Here is a 24,062-nt window from a genome sequence, read left to right as displayed (position 1 = left end):
ACAGTGTATAATGTTGAAAGAGAATACTTAAGTTTTTTTGATGGCTTGCACCCACAAAAAATGATTTTAACAATAATGTTAGAATGGATTGGTCTGATGTAAAACATAGGCGCAATTTCACAACTAAACAATAGAAGAGAGTTTACCACCCACCATCAATACCCTTTTGTTTGGAACACTACCTTTATCTATTCCTTGCAGAGAAAAAAATAATACAGTACTACATTAAGTACAAATAGAAGGCGCCATGGTTCAAAAAAAAAAAAAAAAAAAAAAAAAAAGGCAAACTTGTTTCACTGCATCATGAGTTCAGCTTCTCTGCATCCTCATTGGAAGCAACACCAGGCCGCCTGCTGTCTTTTTCTCATGTCCTCATACTGTATGTCCGTCAGGGAAGCAACAGGGGAAAAAAAAGATTAATTTCTCCTGAATGTTCACGTTCGCAAAAAATTGCAAATAGGTAGACGAGAGGAAGGGGTTAAAGGCCCAGGGAGCTTTTTGACAAAAGCAGATGTTTTTTTCACCCCAACCTCACAGGCTAGGCTTTTGTTGTTGGTCCACTTCAGTGCTACTGTTCTCTGAAAAAAGGCAAGCAAAGAATATGAATGAAATTTCATCGATTGCTCTAGTCAGTAATTGTCGACATAATGGGTGTAGGTTTGCATAGGAACAGAAGGGAAATAACACTACCAACTTTTCAGGATGCTTAAGTTGTCCCCACCAACTTCCAAGCAAACTTATTTGCATTATATCACGAGTTCAGTTATAAAGGTAATTTCCAGTGGTATGAAAAAGTATCTGAACCTTTTGGAATTTCTCACATTTCTGCATAAAATCACCATTAAATGTGATCTGATCTTTGTCAAAATCTCACAGATGAAAAAACTGTCTGCTTTAAGTAAAACCACCCAAACATTCATAGGTTTTCATATTTTAATGAGGATAGCATGCAAACAATGACAGAAATAAATATAAATAATATAAGTATTATTATTATTATTATTAATATAATAATAATTATTACTATTATTATTATTATTATTATTATTATATAAGGGGAAATATAAGTAAGTGAACCATCACATTTAATGTATTCTCTCTCCATTTGTAGACAACTTCTCTGACTGTCGACTGATGAACATTCAGACTTTTAGAGACTGTTTTGTATCCTTTCCCAGCTTTATACAATTCAACAATCCTGGATCGCAGGTCATCAGACAGCTCTTTTGACCCAGTCGTGATGCACATCAGACAATGCTTCTCATCAAGACAATTCTTACCCAGTGTGTGTTTTATAGTGTGCAGGGCAGCTTTAAATCTCTCATCAGTGATTGGGCACACACCTCACTTAAAATGTTTGGTAAAAAATAGTTTCAATTGCTCTTTAAGTCTCTTAGGCAGAGGGTTCACTTACTTATTTTCCCCTCCGTCTGTCATTGTTTGCATACTGTCCTCATTAATATATGAAAAGCTATAAATATTTGGGTGGATTTAGTTAAAACAGACACTATATTTTTATCTGTGTGATTTTGACAAAGATCAGATCACATTTGATGCCGATGTTATGCAGAAATGTGAAAAATTCCAAAAGGTTCAGATACTTTTTCATACCACTGTAGATTGTCTTCCCCTATAAGTTGTGAGGATAGAATTGACCCTACCATTATTAAGTGAATAATTTTCATGGTGTTGAGACTTACATTTACCCCTTTTCAATTGCTGAATGTGCCGGTCCATTTGTTCCCCCTCAAACGCACATTTGATTGTCTGATGACTTCACCCCGCCCCGCCCACACATACACACAGTCACACAGACCCGACAGAATTACATTTGAAGACATACCGCCTCTTCCACCCCCTTCGAAGAGAGAGATAGAAGTTTTTTTTTCCCGGCCAGCAGCAGCAGCCACTGTAAGTAATGTAAAAAGTAGGGGTGGGAACCACTTGGTACCTCACAATACGATTTGAGATACAAAGCTCACGATAACCTCATGATATGTCGAGACAACGATTATCAATACATTGATCAGGAAATCCTAGGATATTCTGTACAACTTGTTGGTTCCTTTTTTTTCCTAAACAATGACACCTTTTTAAAATGATATCTCGATTCCTGGCAAGAGCGTATTGATAACCTGTTGGGAAGCAAAGTGTCATGATATAATCACCGTTTCGATATTTTGTCACACCCATAGTAAAAAGAAATCAATGTTGTGGAGGCGGGGAACACACCACTAATTTTGTGACTGAAAGTCCGACCTGCATCAGAGTTAGCATAATATTAAACTGTGTGAACTTCCTAACCTGCAAAACTCAAGTAGGAAGCTGCTTAGAGAGAAGTGTCCTCTTGCATGTGTTTTTTACTTTTAACGTTAATTGAACTGTGAAAAATGTAGTGAATTCTGCTGGAAACTATAGAACCAGACAAATAAGGCTGCGACAACTGCGTAGTTTCCTCTGCATTTCTGCTTCCTCCCACAAGAATGCGCCGTCTTCAACAAGAACAAAGTCAACCATGGCTACCGGTATTTCTGCTACTTTTGCCCAACTGACTTTGGACACAAATCGCATAACGGCGTGAGTGAGTGTATTGTCTCATGATGTACATAAAGGATTGTTGTATATGTATAAGGATTGCAGTGGATTGTCAAATAAAACATGCAGCCCTGAAAAGTTCAACATTTCCTCATCGACTTTGTCTGCACACCTTCATGTACAACACAACGATAGATAGAAATATAGCGCCACATCTGACTAAGTGTAAATTGCACAATACCTCAAGTATGACAGTATCTGCGTGTGCGTGTCTATCCCTCTGCCTCGTTTTCCTGTCAAGATTGCTGCTACTAGATTACTGGAACTATAAGCATGCCATGTTCTTTTTTTGTTTTAATACAATAACAAATTTTGGCAAAATGCATATGTCTACATTTGAAAATTGAATCTATATGCAAATTGTTCATTGGCCAATTAATGTGTTTGACCTAACGTCTTTTGTCAAGATGAGGTGCTCATAAACCTAAGGAATTATCTGTTTGTTACCTTTACTTTGGTGCATATTTGTGTTTGTTTAGACAAGGTGATTGCCACCTTGCATATAGTTGTATCGAGTGACAGTTAACACAGTTTTGCACTAATCATTAATTTATGTGAGTAAGACCAGAGAGAAATGTGACAGCACATCACCCCGAGCCTGGCTGCCTACCTACTTCACCTGACTGGCTAGCTAGCAGGTTAGCAGATTGAGTTGCTGACAGACAATTTGGTTTACAGACTAACTTTTTTCATGTTTGATTTTGTTTCAGATAGTATTTGGACTTTCTTCTTTCATGATCGCTTAAATTAAAAACAGAGCTGGAGTCCATCCATCCATCCATCCATCCATTATCTTCCGCTTATTCCGGGGTCGGGTCGCGGGGGCAGCAGCTTCAGCAGGGAAGCCCAAACTTCCCTCTCCCCAGCCACTTCAGCCAGCTCCTCCGGCGGGATTCCAAGACGTTCCCAGGCCAGCCGAGCGACATAGTCTCTCCAGCGTGTCCTGGGTCGACCCCGGGGCCTCCCGCCGGTGGGACATGCCCGGAACACCTCTCCAGGGAGGCGTCCAGGAGGCATCCGAACCAGATGCCCGAGCCACCTCAACTGGCTCCTCTCAACGCGGAGGAGTAGCGGCTCGACACCAAGCCCCTCCCGGATGACCGAGCTTCTCACCCGATCTCTAAGGGAGAGCCGGACACCCTGCGGAGGAAACTCATTTCGGCCGCTTGTATCCGGGATCTTGTTCTTTCGGTCACGACCCACAGCTCGTGACCATAGGTGAGGGTAGGAACGTAGATCGACCGGTAAATCGAGAGCTTCGCCCAGAGCTGGAGTGTGTTGTATAAATGAAATGCTCCTAATCCCAAGGGATTGTTCTGTGTGTATTAAATTCACTGGCACTTTCAGTTCTAATAAAGAGTTTAAATAGAAGACATTCTGAATACTTTATTTGTCATTATTTTTATTTTGCCAAGAAATCGTAATCGTTATCGGAAAATCGGGTTTGAGAGAAAATAATCTGAATTTTCTTGTTAGGCAAAATCGAACAGCCCTATTTCCGGGTTACTTCCCTGTTATTTCTTCCTGTTTGTTTTAGGGCTTTTTGGGTCAATTCCTTGTTAACTAATTGGCTGCCATTGATGCCGCTAGATGTCCAATTCATTTTGACTGGGAGGAGCAAATGAGCAAATGTGACTGCGGACACCAAAGTGAGCCAAGTGCAGTCGTGCACGCACCCAATCACACAAATGACGGTTTTACAGCACCGATGTTAAAATAAAGGCATGTAACTATGTCTGTATAGTATAAATGAGCTACAACATGAAGGTCACCCAGGAGAAACCCCGCGGACCGGATTGAACCCCCTGGTCGTACTTTGACACGCCTGGTCTACACCCTGCTTACCTATTGATGTTGTGTTTTCTTGTGAAGGAATGTTAGACTGGAGAGGTTGCTGCTGCCTAAAACAATCCAAAAACATGTTTGTTAAAATTCTGAATTCATAGACATATTTGGTTCCAAATTTAAGCACTTTAAAAATCTGGTACACCTGCCACTCTATCAGATAAAGCTCAATTTCTCCCAGAAAATGATTACAATTCCAAATGTTTTGGTATTAATATCTTCATTTATTTTGCTTGCAATGAAAAACACAAAAGAATGGGCCAAAAATGGGCCGGACAAAAGTATTGGCACCCTTTGAAAAATCATGTGATGCTTCTCTAATTTGTGTAATTAACAGCCAATGTTTTATAGCAGGCTAAAGTGATAAGTAAGTTGTCTTTTTTCCATTAGCCTCAATGTAGCAATGCTAACGTTTTACAATGTTAAATATAGATGTGTTTCCTTATTTTGTATGTCTAAACTTTAACAACAGTGAGGCAGATAAGTATTTAGTCAACCACTAATTGTGCAAGTTCTCCCACTTGAAAATATTAGAGAGGCCTGTAATTGTCAACATGGGTAAACATCAACCATGAGAGACAGAATGTGGAAAAAAAAAACAGAAAACCACATTGTTTGATTTTTAAAGAATTTATTTCCAAATTAGACTGGAAAATAAGTATTTGGTCACCTACAAACAAGCAAGACTTCTGGCTGTCAAAGAGGTCTAACTTCTTCTAACGAGGTCTAACGAGGCTCCACTCGTTACCTGTATTAATGCCACCTGTTTTAACTCATTATCGGTATAAACGACACCTTTCCACAACCTCAGTCAGTCACACTCCAAACTCCACTAAGGCCAAAACCAAAGCGCTGTCGAAGGACACCAGAGACAAAATTGTAGACCTGCACAAGGCAGGGAAGACTGAATGCTGCTGTTGAATCTTTGCTGTACATATGTCCAAAACTGTGTCAATGTTTACACTTGGTACTGATGGGTATTTATTTTATGGGGTTGCACTTTGCACTTTACCAACTTAGCTGTATGAGCTGGATGGATGCTCCAAACAAAGTTTCCTTGTGCTTTTTTGTAACAATGACAATAAATATTCTGAATCTGAATCTGCAATAGGTAAAACGCTTGGTGTAAAGAAATCAACTGTGGGAGCAATTATTAGAAAATGAAAGACATACAAGACCACTGATAACCTTCCTCGATCTGGGGCTCCATGCAAGATCTCACCCCGTGGCGTCAAAATGATAACAAGAACAGTGAGCAAAAATCCCAGAGCCACAAGGGGGACCTAGTGAATGACCTACAGAGAGCTGGGACTACAGTATCAAAGGCTACTATCAGTAACACAATGCGCCGCCAGGGGCTCAAATCCTGCACTGCCAGATGTGTTCCCCCTGCAGAAGCCAGTACACGTCCAGGCCCGTCTGCGGTTCGCTAGAGAGCATTTGGATGATCCAGAAGAGGACTGGGAGAATGTGTTATGGTCAGATGGAACGAAAATAGAACTTTTTGGTAGAAACACAGGTTCTCGTGTTTGGAGGAGAAAAAAATACTGAATTGCATCTGAAAAACACCATACCCACTGTGAAGCATTGGGGTGGAGACATCATGCTTTGGGGCTGTTTTTCTGCACAGGGACCAGGACAACTGATCTGTGTAAAGGAAAGAATGAATGGGGCCATGTTATCGAGAGATTTTGAGTGAAAATCTCCTTCCATCAGCAAGGGCATTGAAGATGAGACGTGGCTGGGTCTTTCAGCATGACAATGATCCCAAACACACAGCCAGGGCAACAAAGGAGTGGCTTCGTAAGAAGCATTTCAAGGTCCTGGAGTGGCCTAGCCAGTCTCAACCCCATAGAAAATCTGTGGAGGGAGTTGAAAGTCCGTGTTGCCCAACGACAGCCCCAAAACATCACTGCTCTAGAGGAGATCTGCATGGAGGAATGGGCCAAAATACCAGCAACAGTGTGTGAAAAGCTTGTGAAGAGTTCCAGAAAACGTTTGGCCTCCGTTATTGCCAACAAAGGGTACATAACAAAGTATTGAGATGAACTTTTGGTATTGACCAAATACTTATTTTCCACCATGATTTGCAAATAAATACTTCAAAAATCAAACAATGTGCTTTTCTGTTTTTTTTCCCCCACATTCTGTCTCTCATGGTTGAGGTTTACCCATGTTGACAATTACAGGCCTCTCTAATATTTCCAAGTGGGAGAACTTGCACAATTAGTGGTTGACTAAATACTTATTTGCCCCACTGTAATTGAGTTGATTGAACTGTTATGTTGATATATATACTAGCAGTATGGTCCGGTGTTGCGGGGCATACTACTTCTACTGGGTTGTTGGGGCCAAGGTTTAATAAATTGACACATAAGAAACCTCGAAATCAGGGCTTCCCAATGATTTTTTCCCCCAATGTATCCTGGATGGATTCAACAAGCAGCATGGCCCAGCATTACTCGGGTGAAAAAAGTGAAAATTGTCTTTGTTTTGTTTTCTATGCTACTTTTTTGAGTTTTGATTGAATTTTCCGCACTCAATAGAGGCCTACAGATATCAAACACATCCAAGAACACTCTCATAAACAAATTACAACAGTGTACCTCTACATACGAAGTAAATTCGTTCCAGGACCTTGTTTGTAAGTCGAAATGGTCGTATGTCGAGCAGGATTTTCCCATAAGAATACATTATAATTCCATTAATTCGTTCCACAGCCCGAAAATCTACACTAAATCCTTAACTCATTTGCTCCCACAAACTTATAAATACGTTCTATTTTTAAATGCTTACCGGTAATCGTCCCAAAAACGCATTTATACGTCTTTTGCGTTTTTTTTTTTTTTTTTACAAGAAGCATCTATAGCTTGCGATCTATCTGAGAAACAAAAAACAAGGCTCCAACCCCCAATAAAACTGGCCACTGGAAGGCAGTAGCGCATTTTGTAAGACCCGCAACCCGATTCAAAAGCAATGAACGGCCGGGCAGCACGGTCAGAGCGCTGGCGGCATGATGCCAGGCGGCGCTCCGACCGAACAAAACAACCGAGAGGATGCCTGGGAGGCCAGGCGCTGGACGACCGAGCAAAACGAGTGGGACCCCCAGTGCAGCGGTTCACCGAGCAGACCCCGCAGAGACGCAAAAATAAACAATCTTTGTGAGACAGACAACGATGGGGGAAAGTTTACACGGCTGACGTGGCGACAATGGCGTCATCTCGGCGACAAAGCTTGATCTCTCAGTAGTCATGTATAAATAAATTGTTACTTTGCTATCAAAAGCTCTATTTGTCTGGTTGTTCGTGGTATTTTGTAAAAGGAAAACATTTTTCAGATGTTTGGGATGTAACTAATGCAAAAAATAGCTTTTTTAAAATCAGAATGAATGTTTGAAATGTATGCGTTACATTTTCTCTGTTTTTTCATCAGAAATTGGAAAATTGCTCAAACTAAGCTATTTTCTAATGCGGATTTCTAAAGAATGGAAAAAAATATGAACTTACTTTTTTTTCTGCGGAAAGAAGAGAGTCTAATCTTTCTTTTGGTGGGTTCCATGTTTATATAGCAATAGAACAGAATTTTCTGTGGGCCTTGCAAAATCAGTAAAAATCCAGAAAAACGGCCGGGAGCGAAGGGCCTTGCTCTGGTGAAAATGGCTGGGAGTGAATGAGTTAATAAATACTGCTGGTACTATTGCAAATAGAAATTACACAGAGCAAAAAAATTAAATTATAACTAAAACGTGATAATAATCATAATAATAATAATAATCCCTGTTGTAATGTAACAAATCGGGTTCTAATGTGACGGATGTGTTTTGCGTGGTGTACCTGAATGCACCACGTGGGTGACGTGACAGCGTGAGAGAGAGGTGCATTAGAGTTTTTACTTTCACTTTTCATCTTCTGTTTCTGGCGTTAGCTGCGGCGGAAAGTAGGCGTGTTGTGTTGCACAAGTTCTGAAATAAATGTTTAAAAACCTGATGAAGCTGGAAATTTCTTTGGCGATGTTACTATAAAAATAATTGTCACGTTAGTATATATAAAGACTGGCGAACGGAAGTCGGAGGTGGACCGTCGAGATTGTAGACATTCTACAGCCATATTGTTGAGCCAGTTCAGTGACCCGCATACCACGCTCATATTTTTCTACAACCCCAAGCAAAAAGTATGGAATCACCAGTCTCACAGAGACATTTTATCATGTAGAACAAACTCAGATAAAAAGCTTGAAAAAAATAATGAATGAACAATAGTGCTCTCTATAGCATTCAGAAACACTAAAAGAAATGAATAAAAAACATTGTGGTGGTCGGTAAATGTTACTTTTATAGAGCAAGTGCAGGGAAATATATATGGAATCACTCCATTCTGAGGAAAAAAAATATGGAATCATGAGAAACAAAGAAATAGCAATCAAAACATATCTCCAGTATTAAGTAGCACCACCTCTGGCTTTTATGACAGTTTGCAGTCTCTGAGGCATGGACTTGATGAGTATTCTTCATCAACTTGGTGCCAACTCTCTTTGATTGCAGTTGCCAGATCATCCTTACAGGTTGGAGCCTTGCTGTGGACCATTTTTTTTCCAATTTCCACCACAGGTTTTCAATAGGGTTGAGATCTGGGCTATTTACAGGCCATGCCATTGACTGGATGAGTCTTTCTCCAAGGAATGCTTTAAAAGTTTTAGCTCTGTGGCATGATGCATTGTCATCTTGGAAAATGATTTCATTATTCCCAAAAATATCTTCAATTGAAGGGATAAGAAAACTGTCTAAAATGTCAATGTAAACGTGTGCATTTATTGAAGATTTAACCACAGCCATCTCCCCAGTGCCTGTGCCTGACATGCAGCCCCATATCATCAAGGAATGAGGGAATTTTAAAGTTTTCTTCAGGCGGTCATCTGCAGATTCTTGACTCATGACACCTTGTCCAATGCAAATTCTTGACTCTTGACAAGGTGATGATACTGGAACTTTGGTTATTCCTTTGTTTGTTTCTCATGATTCCATATTTTTTTCCTCAGAAAGGAGTGATTCCATATATATTTCCCTGCACTTGCTCTATAAAAGTAACATTTACTGAACACCACAATGTTTTTTATTCATTACTTTTAGTGTTTCTGAATGCTCGAGTTGCACTTTTGAACTAATTCATTATTTTTTCAAGCTTTTTATCTGAGTTTGTTCTACATGATAAAATGTCTGAGTGAGTGCTCGTCCGAGACTGATGATTCCATACTTTTTGCCAGCGGTTGGATCACTTCCGTCTTCATTTCAATGGTTCAATGGCTTTTACCTTTTTTCACCACCTGCACTAACATTCTTAGAACCCATGTCGATTTCTCTCACAAGACAATCAATCGTGCGTCAGTCTTGCGGAAAACAAAGAAACTGCAGCGCAGTTATAAATCGTCATATTTCGAGCATGTCGTCGGGCGTAGAAACAAATGACAAGTAAAATTTTATGTCGGGTGTCGAAAAGATTGCGTGTCAAACCGATCGTTAGTCGAGGTACCAATGTACTGTACATCCTTTTTGATTCAATTCACCCTATTGAATTGGCTTCATGTCAAAGATTCCCAAGCCTAATACACAGTGCTGCACAAAGCCACCAAAAGGTGATAGTGATTGCCAATTTTGTATTTGAATTCAAATCAGTTTGAGATGGCACCCACCTCTTTAAGTTTATGACAGACTGCATATCAAAGATCAAATGGGGCAAAACGCAAATGGAAATGTTGTACCCACCGGTCAAAGTAAGCTTGCCTCCTTTTCCTTAGCTCGTCTGCTGTGAGCATTTCATTGTTGCCTCTTAGTTCTCCTTCAGCCTTGCTGTCTACTCTCACACGTCCGCTACTAGAATCTGTAGAAGCGTTGGTCAACACGGCTCCTGAAATTGTTTGGGAAATACAAGCGGGGAATTGAAAAGACCCTCATAGAGTTCATAATGGTATTGAGGGGTCAGATCGGTCATGCACTGCGCCTCGCCTTCAAGTAGGGGGCGCCCACATCAAGAGGAGCTATTCACAAACACGCACGCAGCGATCTAACGCTGGATTCCTGTTGAAAAAGTACGAAAGCTGTACCCCATACAAACAGGAAGGATTGTCTCAGGAGTGATTTGTTCGAGGATTCAAGGTAATTATTATATTTTTCGTGTCATGCATGCATTTTGAAACGTTGTGAAAAAAATCAATGGGAGAAATTAGCCGCTACTGCATTGGCATCATAATTCACAATATTTACGTAAAATAAATGCTACTGCACGTTTTTTTTTTTTTTTGCTTTTAACCGAGAACCGAGACTGTTTTACATCCGTATCGATCATGAATTCGGGGATTTAAGCATTTATTCACAAGAATTTTCACCAGAAAAGCTCTGTTTACATCAGGCGGCTGCTAGCTACATTCACTAACAGACTAGCATTGTACTTCGACTTATTTACGTAAAATAAATGCTAACTGCACTTTTTGTTGTTGTTGCTTTTAACCAAGAATCGAGACTGTTTTACGTCCATATCTATAAAGAATTCAGAGATCTAAGCATTAATTCACAATAATTTTCACCGGAAAAGCTGTTTACATAAGGCGGCCGCTAGCTCCATTAACTAACAGGCTAGCATTGTATTTCGACATATTTATGTAAAATAAATGCTAACTGCACATTTTTTTTCGCTTTTAACCAAGAATCGAGACTGTTTTACGTCCATATCTATAAAGAATTTTCTCAACGAAAAAAGCTCTTTGTCTGTGATACAACTCGGTCAGCTTTGACGGCCTCGCCAACAATGCAGGCCCCCTTTTTAATCAGCCCTTCGCCCCGTGTCCCATCAATTCATTATGAAGTCTATGAGACCCCGAAGATACACTTAGGGCACTGTCACAGCTGTCTTGTTTTGACCTTTTGTTCCGAAACAAACCCTCGGATCAATGTGTTTAGACAGATCTGAACACAGCCACTGTGTGTGGATGTGGAACAAAACAACAGAGCTGAGAGCGCCTTGGCAAAGGTGTCGGTTTACCTTGCATGCTAAGCTGAATGGCCCTGCGAAGATCAGCTTCCTCATCTTCTACATCAATGTCCTGTCTGCTGAGTGCGAGAGCTCTCTTCAGCGCTTCATCTTCATCTACAGCGTCACTCTGGACATTGAAGCCTATCTCTGTCTGGCTCAGAGTCGCCAACCTGCTGAACACATAGAGAAAAGAAAGGGTCTATTTCAACCATTTTGGTCACTTATTTCAGGTGAAAATATGTCAGATAATCCATTATTTATGTCGGTACCCTGCACTTGTCTGAGCTTGGTCCTCGCCAATAAGTTTTGGCCGCTGCTGCTGTTGCACTCTCATGATCCCAAGAATCTGCTCCGCTTCACACTCTGGAAGATGTCCTCGGATTACAAATATGGAATAACCTGCACATGATAAATTCTATTAGTGCATGGTATCGTCATTAATTTTAGAAATTAATTGCATTACCCTCTTGCTGTAACTGTGCAAGGAAAAGCGCTAAATAAGTGTCCGAGATCAACTCCGGTCCAGTCAAAAGGGAATTCAAGTTAAACCACTGGAATGAGAAAAAAAACAATTATATTAATAAATTCAGACGTACAACAGTTACAGAATAAACCAATATTTATACCTGTTGTCCAAGTTTGCGTACAGTAAACCAGTGCTCCTTGTAATTGCATATGAAGGCTTTCTCATTTCTGAAATAGACAGAGAGAAGCTTTCATCTTTAAATATATTTATTTTCCAGACAGAAAGAAAAAACTCACATTGGATTTATCATCAGGCTCTGGTACTCTCGACTGTTGAAAAGAATAAGCTCCAGTCCCCATACACTCAGAGCATTGCTAATAACCTAAAATGATATCACAGAAAAATAATATGAATTTATAACTTTGTTGATTTGCAAAAACAAAGCAAAAAATTATCTTTGGAGCTCACTTGTATTGAAAAGAACCCACTGTCATCCATATTTCCAGATGGTTGCTACAAATAAACATAGAAAAGGTGAGGATTTTCGAATGCGTATGAAGGCATTGCCATCGGAAATTTCCCTCACCTGTAAAAAGGTTCTGTACTCGTCACTGCCCATTCCTCCCTCTGCCATCCTCATCCTCTCCTCTTCATCCAATTGATGGGCAATAGAGGAGAGATCCACAGGAGTGAAGTATTCACCCTGCAGTAGGTTGTTGAGGCAGTGCTGGGCGCAGAGAGAGCCCTCTTGCTGCACAATAAATCGGAAGAATTGAAATACCTGTAAGGGCCTAGTAGTCCTATTCCTAATTTTGAGTACAGATTTTACTTGCCTTGCTGTATTATGTCATGTTCCAATGCAAACTAACTAACCAAAACAACAACCAAACGTCAATACTGAAGCAAAGTTGCAATTCACAAACACGCACGCAGCGATCTAACGCCAGATTTCTGTTGAAAAACTACAAATGCTGTACTGCATACAAACAGGAAGGATTGTCTCAGGAGTGATTTGTTCGAGGATTCAAGGTAATTATTATATTTTTTCGTATCATGCATGCATTTTGAAACGTGAAAAAAATCAATGGGAGAAATTAACCGCTATGGCATTGGCATCATAGTTTGCAATATTTACATAAAATAAATGTTAGCTTCACGTTTTTTTGCTTTTAACAGAGAATCGAGACTGTTTTACGTCCATATCTATAAGGAATTCGGGGATTTAAGCATTTATTCACAAGAATTTTCACCGGAAAAGCTCTGTTTACATTAGGTGGCCGCTAGCTACATTCACTAACAGACTAGCATTGTACTTTGACATATTTACGTAAAATAAATGCAAACTGCACGTTTTTATTTTTTGCTTTTAACCAAGAATCGAGACTGTTTTACGTCCATATCTATAAAGAATTCAGTGATTTAAGCATTCATACACAAGAAATTTCAAAGAAAAAAGCTCTTTGTCTGTGATTCCACTCGGTCAGCTTTGACCACCTCGCCAACAATGCAGGTCCCCAAACTATCGGCCCCACTCCCCGTGTCCCGTCAGTACATTATGAATTCTATGACTGACCATAATCAAAAGCAACCATCAGGGCTCCAGACTAACATTTTTGACTAAGAACACAGTGGCCCTTAAGTAGAAGATTCAGGGGCGCACATTGTAAATCGACATTCCTCTATTTTCCACTGTTTAACTAATACTTATATAATATATGGCAGCATAAAACTACAAACTTATGAATCTATATTTATATTTATCTACTAGTATATCAGTTTTGACATCAACAAGTATACTACTTAGAAATTAGTTTTACATGGGAATTATGTTCTAATTCTGTCGCTGGCACTACATCCACACAGCAACGGACTGACTGATTGACAAATCACCTGCGAGGACACTGGCCAAACCGGAAATTGACATCACAGGTCACACTTTGTCAACATGGAGGAGCGTATCATTTTTGCAGTGTGCGACCCACACATACTTTATGATACCTCTCGGCATGATTTCTGGGACATAAATAGGCATGTGCCGGTATGATATTCTGACGGCATGATAACCTTAAGCCAAAATATCACGGTTTCACTGGATTGCAATTACAGCTCTAAAATGTGTTATTTTGAGATATATGGATTTAGAAAAAACAAAAACTTTTTTCCATCGAACAGGATTTTTTATTTTTCAAAACATCTTAGCGAACTGGAACATCAGTTTAATGTCAAGTTAAAATGTTAAAATGCGAACTCATATTGGAGGTATTGCCTCCTCGGCAGCCACCCTCTGCGATCATGTTTTACATGTCGCTTGGCCCTCCTCCTCTAAATCTGTAACTTTTCTGTAGCCAAAGTATTCCCATACCAGCGATTTTGTTTTCTTCAATGAGGAAAAAAGTCATGACACTGAGTAACAACCTGTGGGTAAGGGTTGAGTCAGACAGCTGCAAGCCAGGGATTTTTTCCAGCCATTTTTGGGACATATAAAATAGCTGATACCTTAGGGACGGTAAGACAGAAACTTTTTGTGGTTTTGAAACCTTGACGTTTTCATACCAAGGTATACCTCGAAACCGGTAATCGGCACATGTCGAGACATAAAAAAAAAATGCATGGGAAGTTGTTGGCGCTCAGAAAAGACCTGAAATTTTAAAATGCCCTCCAAATTCATAGCTAATCAGATATGAGCGATGACACACAGGCAGAGGGCATTGCGTGTTGCTGTTGCTTGCCGCTGCAGTCGCATCGTGCCCCACGTGTTGGCTTTCAGCTCAATGGTGATGACTGTCGCATTTCATCATAGCTCATCGCCTCCCGTGTGTCGAGCCCCTCCACACATCCCCCACCTCCACCTTCTATTCCTTCTGTTGTATTTTCCCTAAGCAAACCACCTCATTACTTTACCGCCAACTAGTGGATTTAACCGTGATGGAGTTTGTCAGAAAAAAAAAAAAAAAAAAAACCTACATTGCTAGTGGTCACGTATGTCCGGGTAATTGAATTAAAAAAAAAAACTCATACTGGCTCTAATTTTAGTCGCAAAATGTGACCATTTGGTCGTAGTCTGGTGCCCTGCTGTTTTTCCTGTTAAAAACTAATACTTAGTTTTAAAACTCGTCCCATCTAGGGTTTCTGAGAGCGATATGGCATCGATCTCGTAGGTTTTTGCGAGATTTCACAAAAGCATAACTAAACAATGGCGCTGTCAAAATGATGAAATTCAACAGAGAATGTAGGCTTTGCGGATCTATTTGAAGAAATGTTTATTTTATTTTGTGGTAAGAATAAAACAAATCAAGTGATATCACTTCCCGATACTCTATGTCGTTTACGTGGCTCCACTTGTTGGATGTGTCTTTTAGCAACACCTAGCTCACACTACTTGACGTCCTGTTGTGCCCGCCCCCATCTGAAACAAAATTAACAAATCTTGAATTTACAGTGATATGGATAAGTATCTGAACCTTTTGAAATTTCTCACATTTCTGCATAAAATCACCATCACGTTTGTTCTGATCTTTGTCAAAATAACACAGATGGAAAAACAGTGTCTGCTTTAACTAAAACCACCAAACATTTATAGGTTTTCATATTTTAATGAGAATAGCATGCAAACAATAACAGAAAGGGGACAATAAGGAGCCTGCCTAAGGAGACTTATAGAGTAATTGAAACCAATTTTTTACCAAACAATTTAAGTCAGGTGTGTGCCCAATCACTGATGAGTGGTTTAAAGCTGCCCTGTCCACTATAAAACTCACACCTGGTAAGAATTGTCTTGATGAAAAGAATTGTCTGATGTGCATCGTGGCTCGGTAAAAAGAGCTGTCTGAAGACCTGCAATCATGGATTGCTGATTTGTATAAAGCTGGGAAAGGATACAAAACCTCTAAAAGTTTGGATGTTCATCAATGGACAGTCAGAGAAGTTGTCTATAAATGCCGAGAGTTTGGCACTGTTGCTTCTCACCCAAAGAGTGGCCGTCCACCAAAGATGACGCAAAGACTTTAGCGCAGAATACTCTGAGAGGTAAAAAGAACCCTAGAGTGCCTGCTAAAGACTAACAGAAATCACTGGTACCGTCCAATATCTCTGTGCACACAACAACTATATGTAAAAATATGGCCAAGAATGGTGTTCATGGGAGGACTCCATGGAGGAAACCACTGCTGTCTAAAAAAACATTGTTACCCGTTTAATGTTCGGAAAAAGACACTTGGACACTCTACAGAAGTTTTGGAAAAATATTTTGTGGACTGTTGAAACCAAAGTTGAATTGCTTGGGAGTAACACACAACATCGTGTGGAGGAAAAATGGAACAGCTCACCAACATCAACACCTCTCCAATCCCCAACATGAAACATGGTGGGGGGAGCATCGTGATTTGGGGCCGTTTTGCTACCTCAGGGCTTGGACAACTTGCAATCATTGAATGGAAGAATGAATTCAAAAGTTTATCAGGGCGTTTTGCAGGAAAACCTGAGGCCGTCTGTCAGACAGTTCAAGCTGATGGATGCTGCAACAAGACTATGATGCAAAACACTGAAGTAATTCAACTTCAGAATGGTTTCAGAAGAACAAAATACACATTTTGGAATGCCAAGTCAAAGTCCAGACTTGAACCCCATTGAGATGCTGTGGCATGACCTAAAGGCAGCGATTCATGCCAGAAATCCCAGGAATCTGACTGAAATACAGCAGTTTCGTAGAGAAGAATGGGCCAAGATTAGTCCTGATCGATGTGCCAGACTGATCTGCAGCTACAGGAAGCGTTTGGTTTAAGTGATTGCTGCCAAACGGGGGGCCACAAAATATTAAAAGTGATGGTTCACTTCCTCATTTTCCCCCCTTCTGTCATTGTTTGCATACTATCCTCATCAAAATATGAAAATCTAAAAATGCTTGGGTGATTTTAGTTAAAGCAGACAGTTTTTTCATCTGTGTGATTTTAACAAAGATCAGCTCATATTTGATGGTGTTTTTATGCGGAAATGTGACAAATTCCAAAAGGTTCAGATACTTTTTCATCCCACTGTAACTTTGTAATTGAGCTGGAGGAACCCTGTCAATTAGTGCTGCAACGATTAATCGATTAACTCGAGTATTCGATTAGGAAAAAAAGATTCGAATTAAATTTGGTGCCTCGAGTATTCGTTTAATTAAATTTAGGTTGTAATGGTTTAATTTGAAAGTGTTTGCATTGAGTTTTATTGATTTGGGTGGCTACACTGCCCTCTAGTCTGCCTCATTTCATATGGCTTAATCCAGCTGGTCCATGTTAAGACCAACATAAGCTAAGTTTTTGTTTGAGCTAATGTTTTCTAGTGCATTCGTAATTTAGTTTACAGGTATATTTAGCCATTTTCTGTGGGAATATGTTTCCAAACCTTTTGTTAAGAACATTGTTCATTTTTTTTTTTTTTAAGTTAGCATTTAAGCTAGCAGACTTTTGCTGTGTAAATTAGCCAATTGTTCTTTTGTTGTACATAAATTCTTATTTTATTTTTTTTATAACGTTTGAGGCTCAGCTCGGGTATTTTAATTTTTTATGTTCCTTATCCGATTACTCGATTATTCGAATAACTAGTTCATCGATTAATCGACTACTAAAATAATCGATAGCTGCAGCCCTACTGTCAATATTTTCATTTCTACTCATATTTACTACATTACTGATAAATGCAATGCTTTAGCAATTTGTTTGTGCTTTGCAGCCAACAATTAGGCTTAAGTGTGGAATAGAAGTTTGTCAGACACAATAATATATAAATATTTTTTTTTAATTAAATTTGTACTACTTGCACAGGAGCAAGTGAATGAAAAATTTACTGAGGATGTGTAAAATTTTAGGGATGAAATGGCTCCATTTAGGAGCTGTCTGGAGACCTGACCATAAAAATTACAGATTAATTTCTTGCAGGTGAAACTATATACACATTTAGCATGGCCTCAATTAATGTTTATATTGAATCCCCTCTATTTCACCTAGCTTAGATATTCCAAGTAACTACAGTCAGTCACTGCGCCAACCAAGTAGAATCAGTTCTTATCGGGTCTTAAATCCAAATAAAGTTTTTACAAATACTGAATAGCACCTTTAGCAGCATGGCTAACAGGAAAACAATACTGACAAGCCCAAACCGCTCAACCATCGACTTAGAAGCGCAGTTTATGGAATGACCGGCACAAAGCTTGAGCTTTAATGGTGGTATGAGGGGAAATACGTGCCACTAAAAGCTGTAATGTGCATGAATAACTTACTTTCTCGTGGAATATGGCATCCATACTGGGCTCTCTCTGTCAAACATTCAACTCTGACCTCGCTCGTCATGTCATAACACATACAACACAAGCAGCGCCCTCTAGCGAATTAGCTAAAACGTGCACATCGATACCCTTAAAACGTCACTGAGATTTTGCATTTTTGTCACTGTTGAAATCTCAGTAAATCGCAATAATTCATACATGGTTGAAAATTATTGCAAAAAAAAAAAAAATATATATATATATATATATATCATTTCAACTCCTGACGAAGTCGATAAACGCAATTAGGCTGACATCTACATCCACTCTCCTCTCGACATCTAGGGGGCACTTCTGTTCTTCGTTTGCGATATGATTTGTTTACAAAACAGAACAAGTTCGCAGCAGAACAGAGGGAAACGAGCAACACAAATGACGCACACCAACGTTTTTTGAATCCAAATATTATAAGGTTAGTGGAAATGCTTAGAATATATTCTGTCAAAACAATTATAAAAGCATTTTAAGTCAGGGATCTGGAGCTTCACGACAGTCCATCCTTTACGGCAAATGGAATATGGCGGAGGCTAAGAAACCTTTCGACGAGTTGGAGCTCCTGAAGGTATGCGTTTCAACAAGCTTACACGAATGACACCGTGTACGGGGATTTGGGGGGAAGACAACAGGCTCAACGTGATTGTAACCGCGCTCATTTCACATGTAACTTGCACTGAAATTACGTTCTATTTCTACCTCGAGCTAGCAGTTGGTCTTAGCCCGTGTGCTGACTCTCACAAATGTCCCTGCAGTGTATCTCAAGAATTCTTAGATTTTTTGGTTTTTAAGCCACTCACATCAACTAAAATACATAGCTCAACGGTCATGTTCTCATGTTTTATTGAGTACTGCATTAACGAAAGGTTTTGAAAGTTCGATAATTTAAAACTCCGCGACTTGCTCCGAAAGTGAAATCATGTTCTTCTATCCCTCGTGAACAGACGTGGTTAGAGTTGCCAAAGATTTGATTTTACTCATTAGCAGCGTTACTTCTAAATAATATTACTCAAGTGAATGTAGTCATCCAAAAATGTACTCAAGTACAAGTAAAAAATTATTCGTTGGAAAGAATACTCAAGTAACGAGTAACATTGTGAGTAAATGCTAACAATGTCTGATTTATATATATATATAAAAAAAGAACAACTTCATCTATATGAACTGACATTATTATACTGTGTATTTGGCTCAGTGGTTCCCAACCTTTTTTGCACCACAGACCGATGCAATATGGGCCTTTTTTTTTTTTTTTTTTTTTCATGGACAGGCAATGTGTGACAGAAAATGACAGTAAATATAAAATACTGTAACATGACAGGGCTAAAAACGAACATTTAGTGCAGGGAAAATGTAACGTACCATATGCTGAATCAAACTTTTTTAAAGAGTGGTCTCTCCTAAAACTTGATGGCAAATATCCTTGGTCGCAGACTGAATGAGTTCTTCTCCAATCTTGAATGGTTTCTTGGCTTTAGCAATACAGTTCTCTATGAGGTATGATGCTCTCAGTGCATTCGCTTTTGTTGCCTCATTTGCTAGCTTTTACCACATATTATGCAGAATGGACTTGGTTGTAGGCTCCTCTTCTGGCTCAGCTGGTGCCTTTTCCCCGTAAAAAAAAGCTGTCCAAAGACTCCGCCGGTTGCAGCACACAGCCAACAGCAGCTAAAATTACTGTTTACATTGACTGACGCTGGGCTGCTATAGACCCTACTCACATGACGTCACAACCACGCCTCCGCGCCATATTGTCCGTCTACTCGTCGTTTTGACGCATTACCGCTACGTAAATTCCTCCTATTATGGCGTGTTTTTCTGCTCGTTAATATTAATAATCAAAATGGTGAAGGCATGTGTGACGGTTGGTTGCAATAACAGAGAAGATAGACAGAGAGACTTGAAGTTCTACCGTATTCCGAGAGACAGAAGAGAAGAAAGCGAGATGGACTGCTGAAATTCAACGAGAAAACTGGGCTCCAAACGATTACCACAGATTATGTAGTAGTCATTTTATATCTGGTAAGATGCATTTAATATATATTTAGAGGGTTTTGGGCTGACAACCACAATTAAGATCATTGCGAGGCTAATCACTGACAACATACAGTTTCAAATTCAAGATGCTTATTTCTTCCACCATCATTACATTTTGAATAATATTTAGGTGGTACCAAGTGAAAGAAGCTGGCCTCGTCTACGGATCATCAGTTAAACAGGTGTGTCCAAACCTTTTTTAAAGGGGGCCAGATTTGGTGTGGTAAAAATGCGGGGGCTACCTTGGCTGATTTACATAGAACAATATATTTAAACAAATTTTAGCAAGCCCTTCTGTGTGTCACATTTGCTTTATTATTATTTTTTTAAATTCATAATTTCAACAATCTCGTCTTTGTGGCGTTCTCTTTCGACACTCGGCCTCTTGCGAAATACTTCTGCTTCAAGTTGCTATAATTTCTCGCTGCGTATCTTCCCTGTAATGTTGTCGTACATGTCAGCGTGTCTTGTTCGGTAATATTATCGCGTCACATCGAACTCTTTGAAAACGGCGACTGTCTCTTTGCAAATGAGGCAGACACAGTTGTTGCGTGTTTTATTGAAGAAATAGTCCAATATCCACCTATCCTTGAAGCGTCTGCCATCGCAGTCAACTTTTTTTTTTTTATTGATTGTCGCCATTTTAGAAAATTGGAAGTAAAGGGTCACACGGAGTAACGTTGCTTAGAGTGCTGCTCTTAAAGTTTTTCAAACTTTCGTGAGAATAGGCTGATTTTGTGTGGACAAGATAGTTGTAGATATCAGGGTAGCAGATGTCAGGCAGAGAGGGCGAAGACAGCGGGTCGAAAAATATCGATTTAGGCATCAAATATGGATCTGGCGAATGGATAGACTGAAGCTTTTCCACATAACGCCTTTTATGCAACGCATCCAATGAGTTTACTGCGTCTTAAAGCACCGAGGCTTCCATGAATTGCTCTATAAACTTTACGACTAATTGAAACCATTGAGAATAGGGCTAAACAGAGACGGACAATATGTCGGCCGGATACAGCGACACGTCATTCTGTGACGTTGGTGAGTAGGGTCTATAGGTGTGCAAACACCCCAGTAATGGCGGCCAAGCACTTGAGAGTGCGACATACGCAAATCTCTGATTAGTCAATAGGTCCAGGCCAGGTTGTGGTTGTTAACAAATTATTTACCATTTCTCTGCGGCTAAGTAGCAAGGGTTTTATGGTTGGGGATCCCTGCTGAGTTCCTGAGCCTATTACATGACCGTATTATGCCAAAAAGATGACACAAAAACATTATATTTCGACCAGAACGTTATGACCTCATTACCTGTCCAAAGAGCATGAGTGCCCTCTAGTGGAGAAAAAACATTTTTACCTCTGAATGGTGTAATTGAGTCATGTGTTTCTTGTTGCGACATTTCATTGCTGAAACAGTGCTACTGACAGCATCTCTGGCAAAAAAAAAAAAAAGCCAGTCTATAGAATAAAGAGGAAAAATGTAACAACTCTAGTGTAGCCCAAAGTAGTGGAGTCAGTGTAGTGTTTGTTCTTCACAAATCTACTCAAGTAAAAGTAAAAAGTATTGTGTGGTAAAACTACTCTAAGGAGTACATCTTTCTCAAAACGTTACTCAAGTAAATGTAAAGGAGTAATTGTAACGCGTTACTACCCACCTCTGCTCGTGAACTATTGTATAAACTAGGCATGTGCTGGTTACCGGTTTCAAGGTTTACCGTTGTATGCAGGGGTCGCGTTAACCGAATATTTCCCGTCGTTGACCGATTTTTTAAAACGGTGACAGAAAAAACTGAAGTCCACCTGTCATTTTGACAGGTTGCAATTCACACCCCAGACCACAGGGTGGCGAGTGAGCATATTAATTAGCTCTTGTGTCTCTTGATGCATGACGTCGTTGGCCTTACTCTGAAAAATGTCAAGGCAACTGAGTGTCCGAAGTTTCTTCAAAAAGCCCCAAAACGACGATGGTGTTGATAAAAGAGGTGAAAAAACAGGGACTGCACAAGCGGGCACGCAATTCAAGACTCCGTTCAGGCCACAGCAGGTGAACTGTTAATTTCATTGTTCCATACGTAGCCTACCTACTGGGGCCACAGTCAGCTGTTTTTCTCACTGCGGAGAAAAAAGTTACATATTCATCTGCTTGATGTGTGATGGCACGGTGTGGATTCTCTGTTAAGCTTGTTCGGACAGAATATTAATTTAAAATGAATGAAAACTAAATACTATTGAATATGTTGAAGCGGTATGCAATGTTAAGAGTCTTGTTAGCTCGAATTGCTGTGTCCAGCCGCTGTAGCTATGCTGCTCTCTGTGAACTCTATTCAAGCCGGAACGCGCGCGGCTCTTAAGTGTCTCTGTCACATGACTGTGTCGTAGCCACTAACGCTCTCTCCAAATGGACACACAAGTACGGAAGGTGAATTATGCCAAACAAAGGGTCACCACAATGTCATTATCATCATTTTAAAAATTTAAGTGACGGGTAAAAATAGATTATGACCGGATTTTTATGACTCTGTCAGTCAAAATGACAGACAACGAAAAAGTCTAGCGCAACCTCTGGTTGTATGAAAACATCACTGTTTCAAAACGACTAAAATTTTCCGTCAAATTTTACGTAGCAATTTTACGTACGGTATTATCTATTTTTCATGTTCCAAAACTGCAAAACTGCAGTGAGAAATGGCTTGGAACGGCAGTGCTCACCCCTCCCCCTCCAGTTGTTGCTCTGTCCTGTGTGTCGGTGACACTGCTGTCGCTGTCAAAACTACACACGAGCTTTTTCAAAACCCCCTTAAAAAGTCTAGTCTAGTATGGGAGTATTTCGGCTACCGAAAAGAAACAGCCAACCGCGGGTTAGAGGAGGAAGGACAGCTGAGGTGCAGGCAGCACCTCCAACATGATTTCACATTTACGTGCAGCGTGATTCGTGTGTCTAGCAATGGTAAAACAAATACTATAACGTAAGCTTGTTAACGAGGCTGTTAACGTGGCTAGATAGCATGCCAAGATGGCTAACTGGTTTTCTCGCTATTAGCGTGCTTTTGTAAAGTCTTCTGCCATTGTAAACATCTGTTCAAAATAACATTGTCATAATACAGCTAGGCATGTGCCGGTTAGCGGTTTCACGGTTTACCGTGGTGTGAAAACGTCGCGGTTTCAAAACCACTAAAATTTTCAGTCAGACCGTAGGACGGTATTCGCTATTTTTCTTGTGTCAAAAATGCAGCCAGAAGCGGCTTGCAGCGCTCACCCCCTCCCGTTTGATGCTGTGTGTGAGTGACGCTATCGGCTACACAGCCAGATAACCAAAAACAATTACTCCAAACATAAGGCGTACTGTTCTTCAATTTATTGAGCTCTCAAATCGTGGTAAGTTAAATATACAAAATGAATACATTTAAAATGTTGTACAATTAGATTTTTCCATGTAGTAGCTTCCACAGATTAGCACCATGGAAAAAGTTCGCCAAAAACAAAACACACATTTTCCTTTCAAATTCAATATACAAACTAAGTTTTAGCTTACAAAGATGAATGTTAGCCTAGGCTCAGCTGGGAGAGCAACTTCGTTGAGTGTTACAGCCGCAGAGTGAGAAAACAAGCTTGATTCGCTTGAATGAAGGGGAAAAAGTGAAAGCATCAAAGATCGCTAATTGCGAACGGTGATCTTGCCCTAATCACAAATCCACGTTCGCTGGTTCAAGGTGAGGTCTCACTCCCAATGTGCTTTTTTTTTTTTAATTTTTTTTTTAGATGAAACCTTTCCACAACAATATTGACATTTTAACTAACTTATA

At 39.9% G+C, this 24,062-nt stretch overlaps 2 protein-coding genes across 6 annotated transcripts in view; one reads left to right on the top strand and one right to left on the bottom strand.

Annotated features, from left to right (window-relative positions):
• Positions 1–96: 96 nt before the first annotated feature.
• atxn3 (ataxin 3) lies at positions 97–18,274 on the bottom strand. Of its 2 annotated transcripts, none has more exons than XM_057860137.1 (11): positions 18,188–18,274; positions 12,515–12,679; positions 12,397–12,441; positions 12,225–12,310; positions 12,089–12,155; positions 11,926–12,013; positions 11,732–11,861; positions 11,472–11,635; positions 10,199–10,340; positions 4,441–4,496; positions 97–578 (listed from the first exon to the last, which is right to left on the bottom strand). In XM_057860137.1, the coding sequence occupies exons 1-11, from the start codon at positions 18,209–18,211 to the stop codon at positions 532–534; spliced, it is 1,014 nt and encodes a 337-aa protein (XP_057716120.1). In that variant the 5' UTR covers positions 18,212–18,274; the 3' UTR covers positions 97–531. The 2 variants fall into 2 exon arrangements, with proteins under 2 accessions (XP_057716120.1, XP_057716121.1); XM_057860138.1 differs by having other exon boundaries at positions 11,472–11,632.
• Positions 18,275–18,532: 258 nt separating this feature from the next.
• Positions 18,533–24,062, top strand: part of ubr1 (ubiquitin protein ligase E3 component n-recognin 1) — a 112,559-nt gene continuing 107,029 nt past the window's right edge. For 3 of the 4 annotated variants that reach the window (XM_057858761.1, XM_057858762.1, XM_057858760.1), the window contains exon 1: positions 18,533–18,794. In XM_057858761.1, coding sequence (XP_057714744.1) covers positions 18,750–18,794 — 45 coding nt within the window. In that variant the 5' untranslated portion in view covers positions 18,533–18,749. The remainder of the gene's footprint in view (positions 18,795–24,062) is intronic. The other variant, XM_057858763.1, reaches the window with a different exon arrangement.

Source organism: Corythoichthys intestinalis, chromosome 15, assembly GCF_030265065.1.
Source record: "Corythoichthys intestinalis isolate RoL2023-P3 chromosome 15, ASM3026506v1, whole genome shotgun sequence".
NCBI lineage: Eukaryota > Metazoa > Chordata > Actinopteri > Syngnathiformes > Syngnathidae > Corythoichthys > Corythoichthys intestinalis.
Note: the sequence above shows the minus strand (reverse complement) of the source record. Positions and strands in the feature narration are given on the sequence as shown.